Source organism: Labrus mixtus, chromosome 5 (assembly GCF_963584025.1).
Source record: "Labrus mixtus chromosome 5, fLabMix1.1, whole genome shotgun sequence".
NCBI classification, from domain to species: Eukaryota; Metazoa; Chordata; class Actinopteri; order Labriformes; family Labridae; genus Labrus; species Labrus mixtus.
The window spans coordinates 14,089,940-14,108,606 of record NC_083616.1 but is presented as its reverse complement, the minus strand read 5'-3'; the positions used below and the strand labels follow the sequence as shown (position 1 = coordinate 14,108,606).

The 18,667-nt window shown below is 41.2% G+C and overlaps 2 protein-coding genes across 3 annotated transcripts in view; both read left to right on the top strand.

The window, feature by feature from the left end:
* kiaa0825 (KIAA0825 ortholog) overlaps window positions 1-18,667 on the top strand; it is a 116,437-nt gene that overhangs the window by 1,323 nt on the left and 96,447 nt on the right. Inside the window, exons 2-6 of the mRNA XM_061037966.1 lie at window positions 2,358-2,492; window positions 10,310-10,478; window positions 10,948-11,142; window positions 11,582-11,764; window positions 11,965-12,289. Of these exons, the coding sequence (XP_060893949.1) occupies window positions 2,362-2,492; window positions 10,310-10,478; window positions 10,948-11,142; window positions 11,582-11,764; window positions 11,965-12,289 (1,003 nt within the window). The 5' untranslated portion in view covers window positions 2,358-2,361. The remainder of the gene's footprint in view (window positions 1-2,357; window positions 2,493-10,309; window positions 10,479-10,947; window positions 11,143-11,581; window positions 11,765-11,964; window positions 12,290-18,667) is intronic.
* Window positions 1-18,667, top strand: part of mctp1a (multiple C2 domains, transmembrane 1a) — a 229,893-nt gene that overhangs the window by 161,334 nt on the left and 49,892 nt on the right. The gene's annotated exons all lie outside the window — the stretch shown is intronic.

Here is an 18,667-nt window from a genome sequence, read left to right as displayed (position 1 = left end):
AGCAGCTGCAATCACAGTGAAGACACAACATAAAAACTGGACAAATAACAATCATAATAATAATAATACCATGTAACTTTATGTTTAAGAGGTTGTTGTTTAAGTTCTCCTGTAGTACGCACTTTAGTAGAGGAGTGTTTTGCTTTCCTGAAGTATATCATTCGGGATGCATTGAGCTACAAAATATGAACTGCCTAATAATGTTGAATAATGTTAGTAGTTGCATTTGACTCATTGCCTTCACGCAGGATTAAAGTCATGAATTATGCTATAACCACATAGGTATTTATTATGATGACGCCAGGTTCTTGCACAGTCATAAATGTTTTTAAGGAAGATATTATCACCTCACATTTCCCTGTGGTAAAGATAAAAAGTGGCCGATATATTATTTAACAAGAGTAAGGGCGTATTAAATTGAGCAGAATTGTCACTGTATCAAGTCTTATGAGGCTAAAGCCCATCACTACATAGACATGACTTATTGTGCAGGAAAACACAATCAGTCTTAGCAGTGCATTGCAGCAGAAGTGCATGTTTGCACATTGAAGCCATGCTCCCCCCTGGGCATGCATCAGATAGTTCTCAGCTGTGTTGTGATCTCAGAATATGCACCTATTTAATTTATTATGTTTCCTCCACAGCCGACTGTTAGGTACCCCTTTTAAAATAATGTTGACTTTAACTTGACATGCTCTAAGTGGCTTTAAAGCGGTGGCCTGGGGGACGCGCTGCTAAATATTTCAGGACAAACTCATTACTGTAAATGGGCCTGTGTGTTTGCCTGGCTGGGGTAGACAGGCAGCGGCAAGAGAGAGAGGACAGTGATGTGTGTGTAAGAGTGTGTGTGAGAGACTGTTCCTTCCCATGTTCTAATAGATGTGGAGTGGATGTCTCAGTGCCTGGCCCAGTTGTCCCTGTTGCAACACTGTGAAACACACAGGGGCTCCTCCAACATCTGCTTTGTAAAGAGCTAATGACAAGACAATGGAGACCAGATGATTTAAAGTCTAGTACTAATGAGGCCCTGTGTGCTGCTTGGAGAATCCTGACATATACACACACACACACACACACACACACACACACACACTCACATGTAACACACTCGTGGTTAAGATAACAGATGATTTGTCGGCAGACCAGGAGGCAAACACCCAGAAGACATACAGTGTACACATTCAGACCTGCTGTCCATCTGCTTTGTCTGTCTTTCATACACATAAAGAGAGGCATAAACAGACACTATTTAAAACCGCTTGTCTGGCTCGGCCCATATAATTACAATATTGAGTTCCTAATCCATGGATTTAAAATCTTCTTCCCTTTTAGCAATGGCTGCCTTCTCAAACAGCGGCGTGGAGGGAGTATGATGATGAGGGGAAACAGTAAGAGAGAAGAAGAGAGGGAGAAATAATAAAGGACAAGCTTAACTGGTGAGGCTGTCAGTGGAGGAAAATAATATTTGTCCAGCTGGACAGGCCTCCCTTTGTGCAGGCTAAATGAAAGTTGAGCTTCCTGTCTGCCCTGTCAGGGAGAGTGGCACAGACTGTGTGCAGCGGCGAAGAAGCGGAGCGCAGTGCGGGGAGCTGTTTGGAGTTTGACAGGGATTATTAAAATCAGAGCAGATGACGAGGAAAAGGGGCGAGAGGCGGAGGAGTGTGAGAAAGCCAAATTGACACAGACACTCTCCATTACCTTCCACTTGACTCGCGTTGATGACAATGTTGATATGAGACCCAGCAACGCAGCACCGGCGTGGGATTGGCTGTTAGCATGAGCGTTAAGCACCACAGGGTGGGGGGTGGGGGGGGGGCGGCCCTCAGTTCTGGCAGAGACGTAAGGAGATGAGTTGTTTATTTAAAGCCTTGACTGAAGTGCACCTCACCTCATTGTTTATTTATTTGGTCTATTTTTTTTTCCTGTGTTAACTCACTGTAGTGTCAGGAGGTGGAAATGGTGAGAGGCTGAGGCAATGCATTTTGATCAGGGGATCTGAGGGAAGAAACTGCTTTTGTTGATGATAAGCTTCCTTATTTGCAGGTGTTCCTGGTGCAATTGATTTGTGTCCCCTAATAATACTCCTGTTGGAGGAAACTTCAAATTACTTCAGTCTGCATGACTGTATGTATGTGTGTGTGTGTGTGTGTGTGCAGGATGTGTTTAGTTTCTTGACAGACAGCTGTGATAATAAAAACCCTCCGGATCTCTGTTATTTGGTGTCACCTTTAATTGTTAATTTAATGCGAACACCAGTGCTGTCTTTCTCATTACATTTCTTATAAACGGAAAGATGTCATGTGTAGTGTTTCTCATTTCATACAGTAAGGTCACCTATCTGTTTATTTTTTCTCTAGAAACATGGAGTGGCCGGGGGAGTTCCCTGAAGACCATGCGTTTGTGGAGCTGCTGGTTCCAGGGGTTTCCAGTGCATCAGATTTTGAACAGCTACTTAAAGACACAGAGGAGAAACTCAATCTTAATGCCAACAGGTCAGTCAGAGTTATAAAAGCATTAACTTAAAATGCCCTCTTGATCTTGTTTTTTTTTTTTTTTTTTTAACCTGAAATGGTAATAGTTATGCCATTTCTACTTTTATAATTTTCTTCCAATCTCCCCTAATCCCCCTTTCTTGTTTTTTTTTTAAACACCTTTAGTGTCTAAACTTTATGATCTGAAAGCCAGACTGAAACTAAGCACTCCCCCAGCTGACAGAGGCATCCCAAATAAGAAGACACAGACACGACAGTAAAGTTTTTAAAGCAGCCTCTTTTATGGGATTATTATCTGGCAGGGTCTCCCACTTCTTTCTTTGGATCTCGGGTTGAATGACAGAAAGTGGAGTGCGATACAATGCACAATTTAGTCTGAAAGGAAATCACAGGCACAATAAAATGAATGTTTAACAATTACCTCGACAAACATAATCAAAGCTCCCGCGTGTTTATTGTGATGGATTTTATTTCCTCACTTCTGCAGAACTTGTTCATTGTGGATAAAGAGTAAGGGGGAAAGACGGCTTACAGTGAAGGTGTGTAGTCAGGCTCTGTTTTTTTTTTTATGACGATTCTGACACTTGCAAGGTTAATTTGAAATGGACTTGAAAAACACCAGTTAAATAGTTTACACTGGTATGCCATCTTATTTAAAAAGCACTGCAGGCCACTCCCACTAAGGTCCTCTAGTTCAGAATCAGAAATACTTTATTAATCCCAGAGGGAAATTCGATCATTACAGTTTCTCCAAAATATACAGTATAGCAGTAGAAATATAGTAATAAAAACATTTACAGACATATTTACTTCAACACATAAGGCCGTTTCCTCAACTGATTCAGAAATTTCTTCCAGAATTGATCTTGGAAATTCCTGGCAGAAAACAGTCTCTATGTCTGTGTCCATAGGAAAACAGTGAGCGCACCGACACTACCAGTCCCCACGGCCGGGCTCGCGGCGGCCGAACTCCCGGCGGCTGGGCTCCCGGCGAGCAGCCGTCTCGCCACTATATTTATATATTTTTGCCATTGTCAGCTTTCTCCATTGAGCCTGTTAGCATAGCTTCCAAGCAATATGGCGGACGTTAAGTTTCAATTCTGGGAGTGAGTTCCCACCCACTGATCTGTGATTGGTCTGTAGCTTCAGTGGTCTAAAATATGAGGAACTAGCGTTGTAGTTTCACCTTGCTAACCGCAACAGTTTCCAGTTCCATTTTGCGTCACTGGAAGCTCCTTTTCAGACTTAGAAATACAAAGATTTCACATCTCAGGGGAAAATGAGGGCGGGATGCACGACCATTCAAAAATACTACCTGGTTTCTAATGATACAAAGCTTAATGCAAATGGGTGAAGTTTCACTTTCTTTTTCTTCTAACTAACTCTCTTCCCTCTCATGAAGACATCTATTAACCCAGTCATATTTTTAGTTTTTTAGAAATTCACAATGAAAACTGATGTCAAAAGTGAATAGTAAACACAGTTTGCTTAGAGGTGATGTGTTGTGAGCCTTAAGAAAAACCCTTACTGCCCGGAATGCAAAAATCTCAACTTTGAACCTGCGTTGAAGATTTAAATCAAATGTGAAGAAATTTCTTTCAATAGAGAATGAAAAGATGTTTCTGTTTAGCAGTAGTGAATGGATTTAAAAAAGAAAATCTTAATTATGAGAAGTTCTTGGCCTTGTGTCTAACAAAGCCTTTATTTAAAATTCAGAAGGGCAACAGTGCAGAGGGATCAAAAAGACTAGTATCTGTGTTCTTGTACCCAAACAATAGTCAAACAATGTGATCATAAAAGACTGTAAAATAAGAGTCAGAGGGGAAGTTTTGGCAAAGAACAGTTTGTAAAATTCTGACACATTTCACAATGCGTAAAAAGTGCAAGCTGACTATGACCTCCATGTACAAGTAGAAACACATAGATATGATACTCACTATACTGCAGGTTCATACACACTATGACTTCAACAAAGAAAACATTCAAGGCTAGGGTTAGGGGTTAGGGGTAACAAGTAGATTGTTTTATTATTAGAAAGATATGTTATTAATCCTTTACAGGAGATTACATTATCACTTCAGCTACAATCACAGCCAGGATCTCACACTGAATACAAACATTTAGGAACATAAAAGCTACAGATAAAAGTTAAAAATAGTGTTTAAAGCATCATTTAACTATCAAATGTGACAATGAAGGATTCTAAAGAAATGAAAGGAATTGTCTAAACTTTTATATAGTGAATAAATGTAGGTACAAATGTATGTACAGTATAAATACAAGGATATCAAACTGTTTTCTGTGCGAGTGTGCATGTTAGTTTTTATACCATCAAATGTGTGTGTTTGGATCCACTTAACATTGTTCTCACCTTTCACTCAAATGTTATCTTCTGTGATTACATTCTACTTCTCTTTCTTAGATTGTATTGAGAAAGGGCATGATCAAACTTTAAAAAATATATACAGTATCTACTTATATATATATATATATATATATATATAAATATATAGCTAACATTGGTTCTGACTTTGTTGTCAAGTGTTTGATTACATAAAAGGATGAATCTTTTTTCATTTCTATTAATTTCTGGAATAATCTTATGTAACAGCTGAGATTAGATTTTGTGTCCTGAAGACTGAAATTTAGACATCTGTCATTGATGGCACACAGGGATAGTTGGAGAGCACAAACAAAGTGATGAAAAGAGAGACATCAGGGGGAGAAGAAAAAGAGAAATCTATATTTCAGGTCTTTTATCGTTTTTGGCGTTGTGAGGCTGAGGGCAGATGATGAAGGACAGACTAAATGTAGCAAGTGAACAAAGCCTCACTCTGGCACCATTAGTGTCTGACTGGGACTCATGTCTTCGACTCTCTCTCTCTCTCTCTCTCTCTCTCTCTCTCTCTCTCTCTCTCTCTCTCTCTCTCTTTTTCCTTCCTTCTTCTAAATGGGAACATAATAATTGAAGATTCCACATCTTGAAACGAAAACCCTTGGGTAGGTAATTCAAGGCTTATTACTGAAGGCCTGGCCATTTTTCTGCTTTCTAAGCATTAAAGGGTTATTTTGTGTTCCTGCAGATGGGAGAGGGATAACCATTATGAGAACAAAGCATCCAGATAATGGAGAATGGGGCTAAAAATAAGGCAATCCTCCTCTCGCCATGGGGGGGACCACTGGTCATTGTCTGTCAGGCTGCATCCAACTTCCTCCCAGACTTCTTCAGGACAGGTATCCAGGCTGACAAAATATAGCAAGGCCTCTCTTTTTTTTTGCCCCAACCAGGGTGGGCTCCAGATACATACAATAACCCACACACACACACACACACACACACAAACACACACACAACCACAAGCAACTACAGCTTATTCACCTGCTGCCTAATTGACTTATCAGTGGGACAAATTACAGAAGTAGAGGAAAGGAAGGGAAGCCGAGAGATGGAGCAGGACACAACCGTGAAGGACTTCAACCTGCTCCCAGTTCTCGGATGTCACATATCTGCCTAAGAGCTGCTTCCTAATTGCGGGAGATTAAGATAGGCTGACAACAGAGCCTGCTCCACCAAATTGAAATGCTGTAATCCATCAGTTTTCATCAGATGGGACAGGGGAGAGCGGTGCAGAGTTTGGGGGTCGGACCACCAGTAAAAGACCTCTAATGAAGTGTCAGCACAGGCCTGGAGACTGCACACTGGCCTCTGGTTTCATACTGGCAAGGCAAATGGCTTTACTATTGGCCTGCCAATCTTGATCAGGCTTAAATATCAGTAGTTTTGAATTTGATTCTGTATGTGTCAGTACTTCAGATATTTAGGGTTTTGCAGAATTTTACAATATCGTGCAAGGTTCCTTTTCAATGCACACAAATACTGATCTCTAGCCTTCGCAGCATGTAGTTGATTTTGTGTTTAGCTGTGCGTGACACGTGTGTTAAGTTAGTATATCAGCTGTATCTCTTCTCCGGTATCATTGGCCTGGCTTTGGGGGCTCAGGGCACTAAGTGCGCGACAGGCTTGGCCAGCACGGGATCTGTTTTCAGCCTGTTCATTCAAACCCATTCACTCCCTTTCCCCCTCGCAGAATGGGGCCCTTTGATGGAGGAGATATTTAGTTCTCAGGCGGCCGGTTTGGCACTGACTGGAGCTGAGGCTTGAAAGAGATCTTCATGCCTGCCCCCGATGCCTCCCCTCCCCACCTCCTGTAGGCATGCAGAGAGAGCGGAGCGCGACAGACAGACAGCCCCACAGCAGCCCACCCACACTAAATTAATTCTGACAAGGAACTTAAGATAACGTCAAAGCGCTGACTAATCGCAGGATTGGGTTTCTGTAAGTCACAGAGCTGTGAAATGTGCCATCATATCTAATAAAAGACCTCCGGTTGTTCCCTTTCTCTCTCAGCGGTGGTGAAGGTTGGGGGGGGGCACCATTGCGGTGTCGACTGTCAAGCTAGGCCGGTCTGAAAAACAATTAGATTTCACTTTGGCAGTGAAAGTGTAAGTGTGAGTGTATATGTGTTAGGGTAAGATGATTGACATGTTTGTCAAGAGGCCTAAAGAATGCTTTCCTCCTGGTTTCCTCTGCCTCTCTTCTCATTCTGCAGCTCTTTTGTTGAGTTCTGCTCCGGTGTTTTTGCCATTACAGGTTTGTCCATTGTCGTCTTTACTCCGAAACTGGAGTGGTTTTATTTTCCACGACTATTTCTGTTTTCTACGTGTTTTTTACCCTGCTCTTTTCTCATTCCCTCTCTGTCTCTTTGCTCAGTGTCTGAGCTGTTGGAGGGGGAAGTCATCATGTTCCGAGCTAATCCTGCCGAGTTGATTAGGCTGCAGGTAGCTTTTCCACTGGCAGGCCAAAGGTCGCAACATTGTAGAGAGCTGGATGGACTTCTTGACACAGACCATCCACATTGACTTTATAACTTACAGGAGAAGGCCCTAAGGAGAGGTAATTGAAAGGATCGAGTAAAGAAAATCAGGAAAGTACGAGTTTCAGGGAGAGAGAAGAGAGAGATTGGCGATAGAAAGAGGGGAAAAAAAACTGTGGAGGAAAGGATGGAGAATGTACCTGAGGAGGCTTGTGCTGCTGCTGTAACCAAGAGAGGTCCTGGGAAGTTTAATCCAGCTTCTAACAGAAGATAAGCCATCAAGTTCATTTCCCAAATGTAGTCCACTTACATTTCCTGCTTTTAATGAACATCAGAGAGTCGGTGAAAAGTGAGCTACAGATGGAAGCCCATTCTAAACCTGCTGTCTGTGTTAAGTCCTGGGGTGGAGCCCAGAATGAACATCCATTTTTTATGACGTACCATAAACACACATGCTGCCATTTAATTTACAGAGAGATGTCATTGTAAAACATGTCATGTGACATAAACTAATTCGTCATTCCTTTTTACATTTCTTAACGTCACATTGATTCTTAAATATATATATTTTTTCTCTTCGTATTTTTTTAAGTATGCCTTAGTGAGAACTATAAACTCCAAACAGAAATAAACAAAATGATTTGTAGAGCCCCTTTAACACACACACTGCAAACTGTCCCACATGTTTGGGAGTTGGGTGTGTTACATATATAAAGTAAATGGTTTGAACCATGAGGACATTATTCACCCTGACCCTATCCGGACCATTGATGACAAGCCTCCTAATAAGATTTCTGCACAAAGTCAGGATGAGCGGATGTGTAAACACAGAAGGTGATATTGAAGTGAGTGTGCAGATGATGACGTTTACATCCTGAGACCACTGCGAGGCAGGCTCAGTCTTCATGCATGTAATGAAGCTGCTTCATACACTTTCCTGTTTGCCAGCATGTTCTTTTTCACTCTTTAGTCTAAATTACAAATATGTCCAATGTGTAGAAGGACAACTCTGGGAAATGTCCTGTTCCAGAAATGTTCAGTTTCAGTGCATGTGGGAAAGAGGCTTACGTTACCATGGATTGGTGAAAGATAACACAAAGAAATAAACAGTTTTGTGTTGTTAAAAGTTGTCTTTTCTTTTTACGCCCTACACCCTCAGCCAACTCTCAGCCATGCCGTTTATGTTTTTGACCTTGCCGAAGCTGTGTTTTACATCTTATAAGCTTTGGGCGAGCACAGTTAAGGGATTCTGCACCCACACAATCTGTCAAACGTTGGGGCAATTTCTTTCAAATAAAATAATCAATTAAGCAGTGCAGAAAAACAGGCAGACACATACACACAGACACACACACACACACAGGGTAAGGTAAGAAAACAAATGTTAAATACCTTTTTTAATGGTAGTTTGGTAGTTTTGCAATTGCTTTACAATCAAGGTTTCAATCAGTCAGCAAGTTGGTGTCAAGAGACTAAAAGTGACATTATCTTAGAGAGAGAGAGAGAGATAGAGGAGATAGTTAAGAGAGAGAGAATGATAGTGTTGAACCTAGAGGATAACGGTTTTGTAACAGTCTATAACATTTTATCCCCCTGCGTTTTCCCCTCTGAAAGCAAAGTGTGTCAGATTGAACGGTTATTTAATGTGTTGCCATTGTGAGACATCTGGATGCGTTCATGGCCCAGGAGCAGGCAGGAGGTGGTTTATAGACCTGCAGTACGGGATGAGCTGTCTGATGGGGAAATGACACATTGGCCCTGTACCATGAATACAGACACATATACAAGAATGTATAGGTCTGCAGCAAATCAAGTTTGTTATTGATATTTTATTTACGGATTTAGTTAAATGTGAAGATAAGAAATATTTAGTTATGTTTCCTGTATGTTTTACCACAGACACGTTCAGACAAAGAACATGTGAACACAATCACAGTATTCACAAAACCATAACATGTTTAATTAAGCGGGTATGTAGCCCCTTTTCACACAAACACACACACACACCCACACACACTTACACACTGCCTTACACGGCCAAATATATATGCATTGATTTGCATGGAAATGACTAAACATGTCGAGCTCAAAGATGTCATTTCTAATCCGTCATATTAAAGGGGAAGCGGAATAGCTGATGCAGCCTGTTAAAATCAAAAGAGCTGTGTGTGTGCGTGCGTGTGTGTGTGTCAAGGGGAAGAGTAAGACGTGAGCAGCAAGTAGTGTGTGTCTCAGATGCCTGCCGTTGCCTGTAACACCACTTCACGCCAAATGCTTAGCACACACTCACACACACTGATACATTGATGTCTGTGTTCATTACTGTTGATGCTTCTGTGTCTGTCATCTCATGGTGCGGACACTGAATCAGTGAAGGAGAGCTAAGCGTGATGGAGTGTGTAGGTCCATGTGTATCTTCAACATGGTGTCTATGGGGTCCATGTGTTTGGATGACTGCGTGTTAGTCTTGTGTTGCTGCAGCAGTGTTTATAGTTGGGTTCGATAGAATGAATTGGGTGTGTTTAATCTCTTGAGAGTCTCCTTTCAAATTGGAGACACTGTCGGGACAGTCAAAACACTTTTTTTCAAGCACAGCTGGGTTAAAAAGTTGTTTAGATTAATGGGAACAACTGAATGCTGGAAAACATGGCACATAGGAGAATATAAGATGGGCCAGATCTGATCCATAGCAGTCATATGGTCAAAGCTGCCTTTTTCTATCTTGAAATTCTGAGAAGCTGAGACAAAATTAGGTTCAACATTTTACATTTTTTTGTGTTTTTATACCTTCCTGTTTTCCAAAACCTTGGTATTTTTCACACAATTTCTACTATTAGAAAAATGTGGCATTGTGCTTTTCTCTGGTACCCTGTCCTTGAAATGGATACTCGTTCAGAGTGTCTAGCTCTCACAACTAACACAATGTTTCTTCCTTTGTCTTAGCATTGAACAGCAGCTAAAGGAGCTCCAGGCCAAAATGGGAGACTCCCGGACAGGCGAGCGTCCGCCGAGCCCCACAGAGTGCCTGCAGTGGCTAAACCTCAGAGCGCATAGCAGTCTAAGGCCCGTTTCCGCAGGACATCAAGAGCTCATGGACTTCTTCAAAGCTTTGGTAATACATCAAGGCAGCTTGACACTGACTGATGATGATAATGTTAATAATAACATTACTTTTTTTATTTTACTGATAACAAAGCTAGACCGCTAACTGTGATAATGCTGATGAGAAAGATTGTATCAATATGCTCTGATACTACCAAGTATCCTTAATGATCCAATGAATTGAAATAACATTACATTACCTTATTAACACTTAGCTATCTATGCATGAGCTGTTAAAAAAACACCTCTAGATTTAAGGAGGTAGTTCTTCACATACTTAATGGATTGGTCTGCAAATATTATCATAACTTTTAGATCAGGAAAATCCATATTCTGACCTTTCAGGTCAGCTCTGCAGTATTGTGATGTGTCTAATGAAAGGCCATTTTGTCCTGCAGTCTTCACAGCTGCTAACCTCAGATAGTTTTCTTCTTTCTACAGTAATAATGACATCACTGTTCTCCCTCTGTTCCACTCAGCAACAGTACCTGAGGTCTGACGAGGAGGGCAAAGAGGAGGCGGCCCTTCAATTCTTGCTGAATCTGTCCTCCCAGTGTGGCGTCTGCTTTCCTTGTGCCCCTTCAACCTTCTCCACCTCATCCTCCGTTCATCCTCAACTGAATACCTCCTCAGTCAACTTGGTACATACAGTCAGAGATGATGTCTCATTAGAGGTAATCTATGTAGTTTTTAAATCAGTGTCTTTTCTTGAACAATGTCAACTTAAGCAATATTATTATGAGCCAGCATATTAGCTTCACCTGAACTTTGGAATTTAAAACATGCACTCAAGGAATTTTGTCCATTGTCAATTAAATTGTAATTGATTTAGAAAAGGGTTTAATTTGGCTATTATGGACAGAATGAAACTAAAACAACCTATTGGTCCTAACATATATGTATAGGCACGGAAATATCGTGTAACGGACAATCTGAACCTTGAATCAAGTTTTTTACCAAAATATTGACACACTCACTTGTCTAGGCTTTATTATACCAGAATGATGTCAATTTTCATGCCAAAAGATGACTATTAAGATACCCTCTGATTGACTGTTATGGATTATCAGTGTACTTTTTGCAATTTACCCTCCATTGTGTTGTTTCTTTAAGTATCAGGAGGCATGGGATGATGTGCGTATCCAACTGCGCCGCCACCTGCTGGACCGGCTGTCTTCTCGCAGCCCAGAACATCCACACAAACATATCTCCACTCTGTCCATCATTGAGCGGGTCCATTGTCTGCAGCAGCTGTTCTTTCTTTACCCTGAGTCAGAGGTGCTTTCACATTACCAGGTGTGGTATGCTAGTGTTAATGCATTAATGAAACACTCCTGATAAATATTCCACAATATCAATAACTGATATTTAAACGTACAAGGGATATCCGGACTACAGCTAAGTGTGATTTGGTTGTTTTATTGAAACGCTGTACAAATATGACACAATAGTAAACTTGTGATTTTACAGAGCTATATTTTGATTTAATTATCCAGGGTTTGAGAAGCCAATCTGTGATGGTTCTTCTACTCTCTGCTCTGACCTCGAGCCCCGGTGGTGAGACTGGTTTTGACAGACTGGCTGTTGGCTTTCGTTCTGCGGTCCCAGCTCTGACCCAGGCCTTGACAGAGGAGCTCCATGTCCTTTCAAGACTTGCAGAACCGCACTCCATCCTGGGTTTTATAAATGCAGCCTACCTCAGCACTGTGGCTCAAGAACTGGCCTCCTTGATGGAGAGAGAATGTGAAACGGCCCTGAGGGACAACACCACGCTCGGCAGCAAGATCAAGAAATATTCAGCAAGATCTCGGGCGACTGTAGGTAAGTGGGTTTGTCTACATTTTTTTTCTAATCAAATGGTAATTTGACATGTTCTGCTCATTTTGTTTTCCTCCCGCTCTCCTTGTGTGTCGATATTTGTACTTTATTCAGATGGCAATTACAGCTTGTTTCTCTGAATCTAAACTTCAGTCCTCTCCTCCTGCTCCCTACTGTTACCCAATAAAGGCTGACAATTTTCTCTCACCATTTTTACTTTTCTGTTACTTTTCAGCTGCAGTGTGTAGTGATCTGTGCCAGAGCCAAGGCCTCTGTAAGAGATTGTCAGTAACTGCTGTTCCCGTTGTAATTGCTTTCTTTTTACTGCCCTCTTTCCTGTCTGCCTCAATTTCCTCCTTACCAACAAAAAGACAAAAGCAGCACTTCCAGGGCCAAGGCTCCTTTAGAAGCTACCTCTAAACACTATTTACCACATAGTTTATCTATGACTGTGACGAGTCCTGGTCCAAGGAAATGTCTGTGCCAAATCCAAGGTCTGTCGACTGTGTGTGTAAGCCACTGTTCATTCACTCCTACACCTTGAACCTATGGCAATAAGCATTGTGCCACATGGGAGAATAGTTGGAACTGTATGCTGTTGTCTCAATGCAAGTTCCTCTCAAATGAAAACTAAACTAAACCAAACAAAGTTTAGTAAAGATGACAAGGCTAGACACCTTGACCCGTTCTCATGCTCTTATAGTGGGAAAAGGGAAATTGATTTGTCTTAACCTTCTTAGTGTAATAGAACGATACAGCCACATTGAAAGAACTCTCCAGAAAGGATTTGAGCTTGGTTCAACATTCTGTCGACATTGTTTCATAGCGAAATGGATCTTTGACAGAAAAAGGAATTTGAAGAGGTACTTTTAATATGTGTCGCTGTGATGTTGTTTACTCTGACAAGAGAAGAGCGCGGACCTTCACGCGCTGTGTCACTTTCGATTCTTAATTCCCAACATATTCTCTTTGTTTGTTTCATATTGGCCTATTTACAGCTTGCTGGGGGTAAAGATTCACAAAAAAAATGTAAAGGATGTGAGCCATTGTTTACTTTTTCAAAAATGGTGCACATGTCAGCTTCCCTGCGGATCGGGGAGAGGAGTGCTTTTACATCTGCCATTCTTCGATAAACACACCACCAGCCTCGCGTCTTTTGCACCCGCTCTCCCTCCCTCAATCTCTCTCTTCCCATCTCCCTCTCTGGTTTTTACTTTCCCTCTCCTTAAATGTGAGATGAGAGGAGGCAGCCAGGATAATTGGCCATGCGTCAGTTGGGCTGTTTGATCACGTAACGCGGCGGAGGCTACACACCTACGTGCCGCTCAACAAACCGTCAAATGTAGCACCGGAGGCAGAACACGGCTCCAAAGGGAGCGGGGGACCCGTGCTGTGTAATGATGGTAAAATGGAGCAGTTTTGCCTGTGCTTGCTTTAAGTGTGTGAGTATGTGTGTGTTTGACTATCAGCTGCAACACAGCTTTGAGGGATACAACTGGGAATACATTTTTTTGTTGTTGTTCGTGTTTTAAGTCTCCCCACCCCCCTCCCACCCCCCCCCCCCAAAAAAGCCAAATATCCACCACCTAAACACCCGGGGCTCCTTAAGAGCCAAGGATTGAACATTAATGCGTAATCTGCTTTCACACTTAACTGTCTATACTGTATGCTACGCCCATAATTGTCAAGACAATAATGACAATGGTAAAAAAGAAAGAAAATTATTCTATTTTCACAAGCACCCAATGACTTAGATCTCTTCCTCCTTCCCCGCTGTGTTATTGTTTATTTCTGCAGCAGGGCAGGCGGTAGGTATATTTTGATAAGAGCCATGCCTGGGAGACTGTGCGGGCTCCCAGGGGAGATGTGCTGTCTGTAGCATCAGCCACTGTCAAACCACTGAACCATTTAACAGTGTTCACAGCGAGATCTCCCTCCTCTTTTAACCCCACCGACTCAAAGGCAGGCTCTGACATTGTACTGAGACAGATGTGAAGGGTCTCAGCCATCTTTTTTCTCCCTCCCCCTTTCCCTTTTTTTCCCTTTTCTCTCCGACGGCACTTCCTCTCGCTTTTTTTTTTCTCTTGTCTTTTTCCATTTTCCTGCAGTTTTCCAAGTGTAATGGGGTGAGCAGTGAGACTGGGAAATGTGCTAGACAGGTTGGCTGGTCAGGAACAATACAGGCTTTAAACCTTACTAACACACCTGACTGAGTCTGCGGGGGAGCGGGCGGGCATGTCTGCATGTGTGTGTGTGTCACTGTATATGAGTGTGTTGCTTTTTCCAAAATGACATTAATAATGAAATTAACTTTTTCATATACAGCAGTTACAGTTTCAGTGATTTTGAGGAAATGTCAAATATTTTAAACTTCTATTTTATTCAAAATTAAAGCTACATTAGATTAAATATATTAAGGAAAACAGCATATTTTTCTCTCAACAATCAAGCTCGATGCTTTTATTCTCTCTTTTAAACATAAGTGACCTGAATTTGCATAAGCTTTAGATGATGTTAGAATGATTTCATGCTTTGAGAAGCCCTTGACACCGAAGAAGAAACAAAAACAGAGAGCTATGTTCTGTATAGTGCAGTTGCACATTTTTCTTAATCTTATATTTAGCCTGGATTGAATCTGATTCTTTGTTGCTGTGTACGTATAATTGGTTACGATATGTATGGTAGGTGTTCTCAATCACCTTTGAGTATGTATCATGTGAACATGTCTGCCCAGCTGTTTTTGAGCACATGTAAGTGTGCACACTAATTTCCGGCTAACTTAGAAAATTGTGTGATTAAGACTCATTTAATACCCTTTTAAAAATGCATGATTACATTTCCATATGGTATTGGTGATTTTCAAACGTATGCATGCATAGGCAATCCATGTTTTTGTAGAACATCAAAAGCCTTCGTTCCGAGTCCTCTGCATACACACATACAATCTATTCCCTAACAATCAACCACAGGGGTGAAGAAGAGGTTGTGAAATTCTGTTCAAACACTCTGCAACCCCATTCTGATAGCACCGATTTGAATACCACTTCCACTAATTTCCCCATATGGTGATGTCTGCAGCTCCCTTTAGATAAAAAAGAATTGAATTAGAATATGTATAACAAGCATATTCACCCCCAATGCTTCCCCCTCTCCTCACCCTTTCTAGCTCTTTGAACTCTTTCTTAGAAAAAGCACTTTTCAGCAGGGGATAGAGGTTCTGTAGTGACGCAAGATAGCTCAGCTGAGGCGCTGAAGGTGCTTGTGGGGATTGATGCTACTTTGGAATAGCGTTTGTTACTATTTATTAAGAGCAGCTCCTCACCAGATCATATCTCAGTCTGACTTTATACACATTGACACGCATGCTGTCGTGTTATTATGTTTTAAGTATTTTTGAATGATTCTTCTGTTATAAGGATGTTGCTTCTTTATGTTACTGTCTCTCAGTCCTTGTAGAGGATTAACAGACCCTGTTTCAGGAAGACACAACACAAATGGTTTTTTTTTTAAAACTAATTTTAATGAGACTTGAGTATTAACTATGTGGGTGTGTAAGTGTCTGCATACGTTTTCTCTAAATCATGGTTCCAGTGAAATAAAAAGGAAGAATGTATTTCATGGCCCTTGAGAATGTGTATTATGCTTGCCATTTATTTTTCCCCGCGTTACACACAATAGCCTTTGTGTGCCACTCTTGAACAACTCAAGGATATGAACATTTTCCTGGCACCTTCAAATGAGAAAGTGCAAACAAATATGGCTGGTTTATTGAGAGCAGCCAGCACTTTGTGATGAAGACTCAGCTTGATTCGCTGAGGGCCTGTGAACAGTAACGTGAACAAGGGCACTAGGCACGAGTGGGTTTTAATGAAATGTTTCCATCAAGACAATACGTTCCTCAATGTTTTTCATTCTGACTGCTTGGTTCAAGTACATCGAGGAAGCCAGATATATCTTGACCCCGATCTCACTGTCATGACAATATTCACCACAAAGAAAGCAGACACAAAAACTGACACTGAGGTGAACAGAAAAACAAAGTTTATTGGCGTCTATGCCTCCACTAAAACACCATCGCCACAGAAAGGCCTTATTTCCGAAGGCAAGTTAATTGAGATATCAAGTATTACTACTTTCCCCTTCTGTGAAGGGCAGGTGGCCCCTGCTGTGGCCTGGTTGGACAGCACCCAGGAAAAGGGCCACAAGAGACTAAAGCTTGTGTCATTTGAGTGTATGTATGTGTGTGTGCATGTGTCAGGGTGAATCACTGCAGGAGGCTTCCCATAATAACGCTGTCTGAGTGAGCAGTGGGCCGCAACAGAAGCGGAGGACCCCAGCTGTCACATGGCCTAGCAGGAGGTCTACAGGGGTTCGTAGCCTCTCTACTTACACACAAATACATGCATAGACCTAGCCAAAGGCACCCGCACAAACCGGCTTGACACCCTATGAGTACACTAGAAGGCACAGGTACACAGAGAACATGGACACAAGAAAAAAGAATTGAGATAAGAATGAACCAGCACATACACATTGGTTTAGTCATTATTGATATTTCCACCTCTGCGTATGTTGGTTAACATCTGTTTCAACAAAGCACAACACAGGTTATAAAGGTTATTTTTTTTTGTTAATATGGTGAGTCTATAACATTAACATTTGTGTTTCTGGGAAAATGGTCATAACACCTATACAAGAATATCTTCAACAAGAGATTGTTCTGTATATTTCCATTGCACTGTCTTTGGGCAGTCAGCTTTCTCTTTGAAAGCCACAACTCAGTGAAACCCCCATGCCTTAAGACATTAAAATGTGCTGTTCTATCAGCAGCTTTACAAAACAAACAGAATTTTACATCTTGGCTTTGAATTTAAAAAATATATTCTACGGATCTGTGCTACAGTGATATATGTGTAATAGTCTAGTTTGTCTCTGATGTTTTATACCTATGTAAATTTTAATAAATTACCTGCCAAGGGAATGCAGCTGTAAATTAACTTTAAGATGAGTCTAGTACAATGTGTAGAATGGCAACATTGATGTTAAATATTGTAAATAGTCAAAATTCAAGTGTCTTTATGTCTTGATGAGTACTTCTATGAAAGAAGAAGCACAAAGCTTGTTAAGTTGCCTCAAGTGACTTTACTTGACTTTTTCTGAACTACTAGTTTGAAAAAAAAAGGGGGGGGGGGGCTGCTAGTTTTGAGTTGGAAAGAAATGGGGTTACTAGACCTAAGGCCCCTTATCCACAATATGTGTAGGGATAGAGCAAGGTTTGACAAGGAGGAAGAATGCATTTGATCCACTGCTTTAATATGAATGCTTTAGAAGCCAATCGTGAGTATACCAATGTTATGGAGGGGTTAACATATGATGATATCCTATACAAGATAGGTTTTTTTATGATGACTATCAACCTGCAGTGTCAGGAAATAACCAATAAATGTAAAAATGTGCCAACATGGGCTTTATGTAAATATAGCCAAAGCAGAAAGAGCTCTATCATGGAAAGTGACCATGTCACATGTCATCCCCTGTTTTTTAAAGTAGAGCACCTGGCTAAAAATGTTGATGTTTCTCAGGATTTTCTAACTAGTTTCTTGTCATCTTAAAAGTGTAATGAAAAGCCTTATGTCCAGACGGGAAATAACACCGATTTTCCCAGTAAGATTATTGTCTCTTGCCAGGTAGGTTAGCCTACTAATAAAGTACCCATATTGTGTTAATAAAAAACGATATACAACATAACTTTGTTGTATTTGAAAAAAATAATTTTCCAAACTGTCTGATTCCACATTTTATTCAATATGTAAAGCAGTATACATTTCCATTGTTTAATACATGTTCTAAAATTGCCTTCTGAAATTCCTCTTGCCTTATCTTTCTGGATATGATGAAGAAAATGCTTACATCACACACATCTACACAAACACAGAAAGCTCTTAGCATATTGTGATCACATGATAAGAGACTGGAGGCCTGTGGTAAGAGAGAGTCAGACCACCCCTCCTGATGGTCTGATTTACACTACAGAGAGACAGAATGAGAGAATGGGGGAGAGAGAGTGCGAGATGCTGTGCCAGAGAGAAATTAAATCAGTGGCTAAATTATTGCATGATTGCCCATTCCCCAAAGACTTGGGCATCATTTGGTATAAAGTGTCTAATAATTGGTTTTCGGCCATGTCAGACACATGCAATTCCCCCTACTAATGGCTCTGTTTGGAAGAACTGGGCCTCTTGGGTCAGAGAAGGACAGAAAATAGCCAGACGGCAAAAAGCACCCTACGCCCTTCCTCTTTTTTTCCCTCCCTCATATAAACAAGGGAAGAAGAGAGAAAGAGCGACACAGAGAAGAGAGGAGATGGCGAGAAAGAGTGTG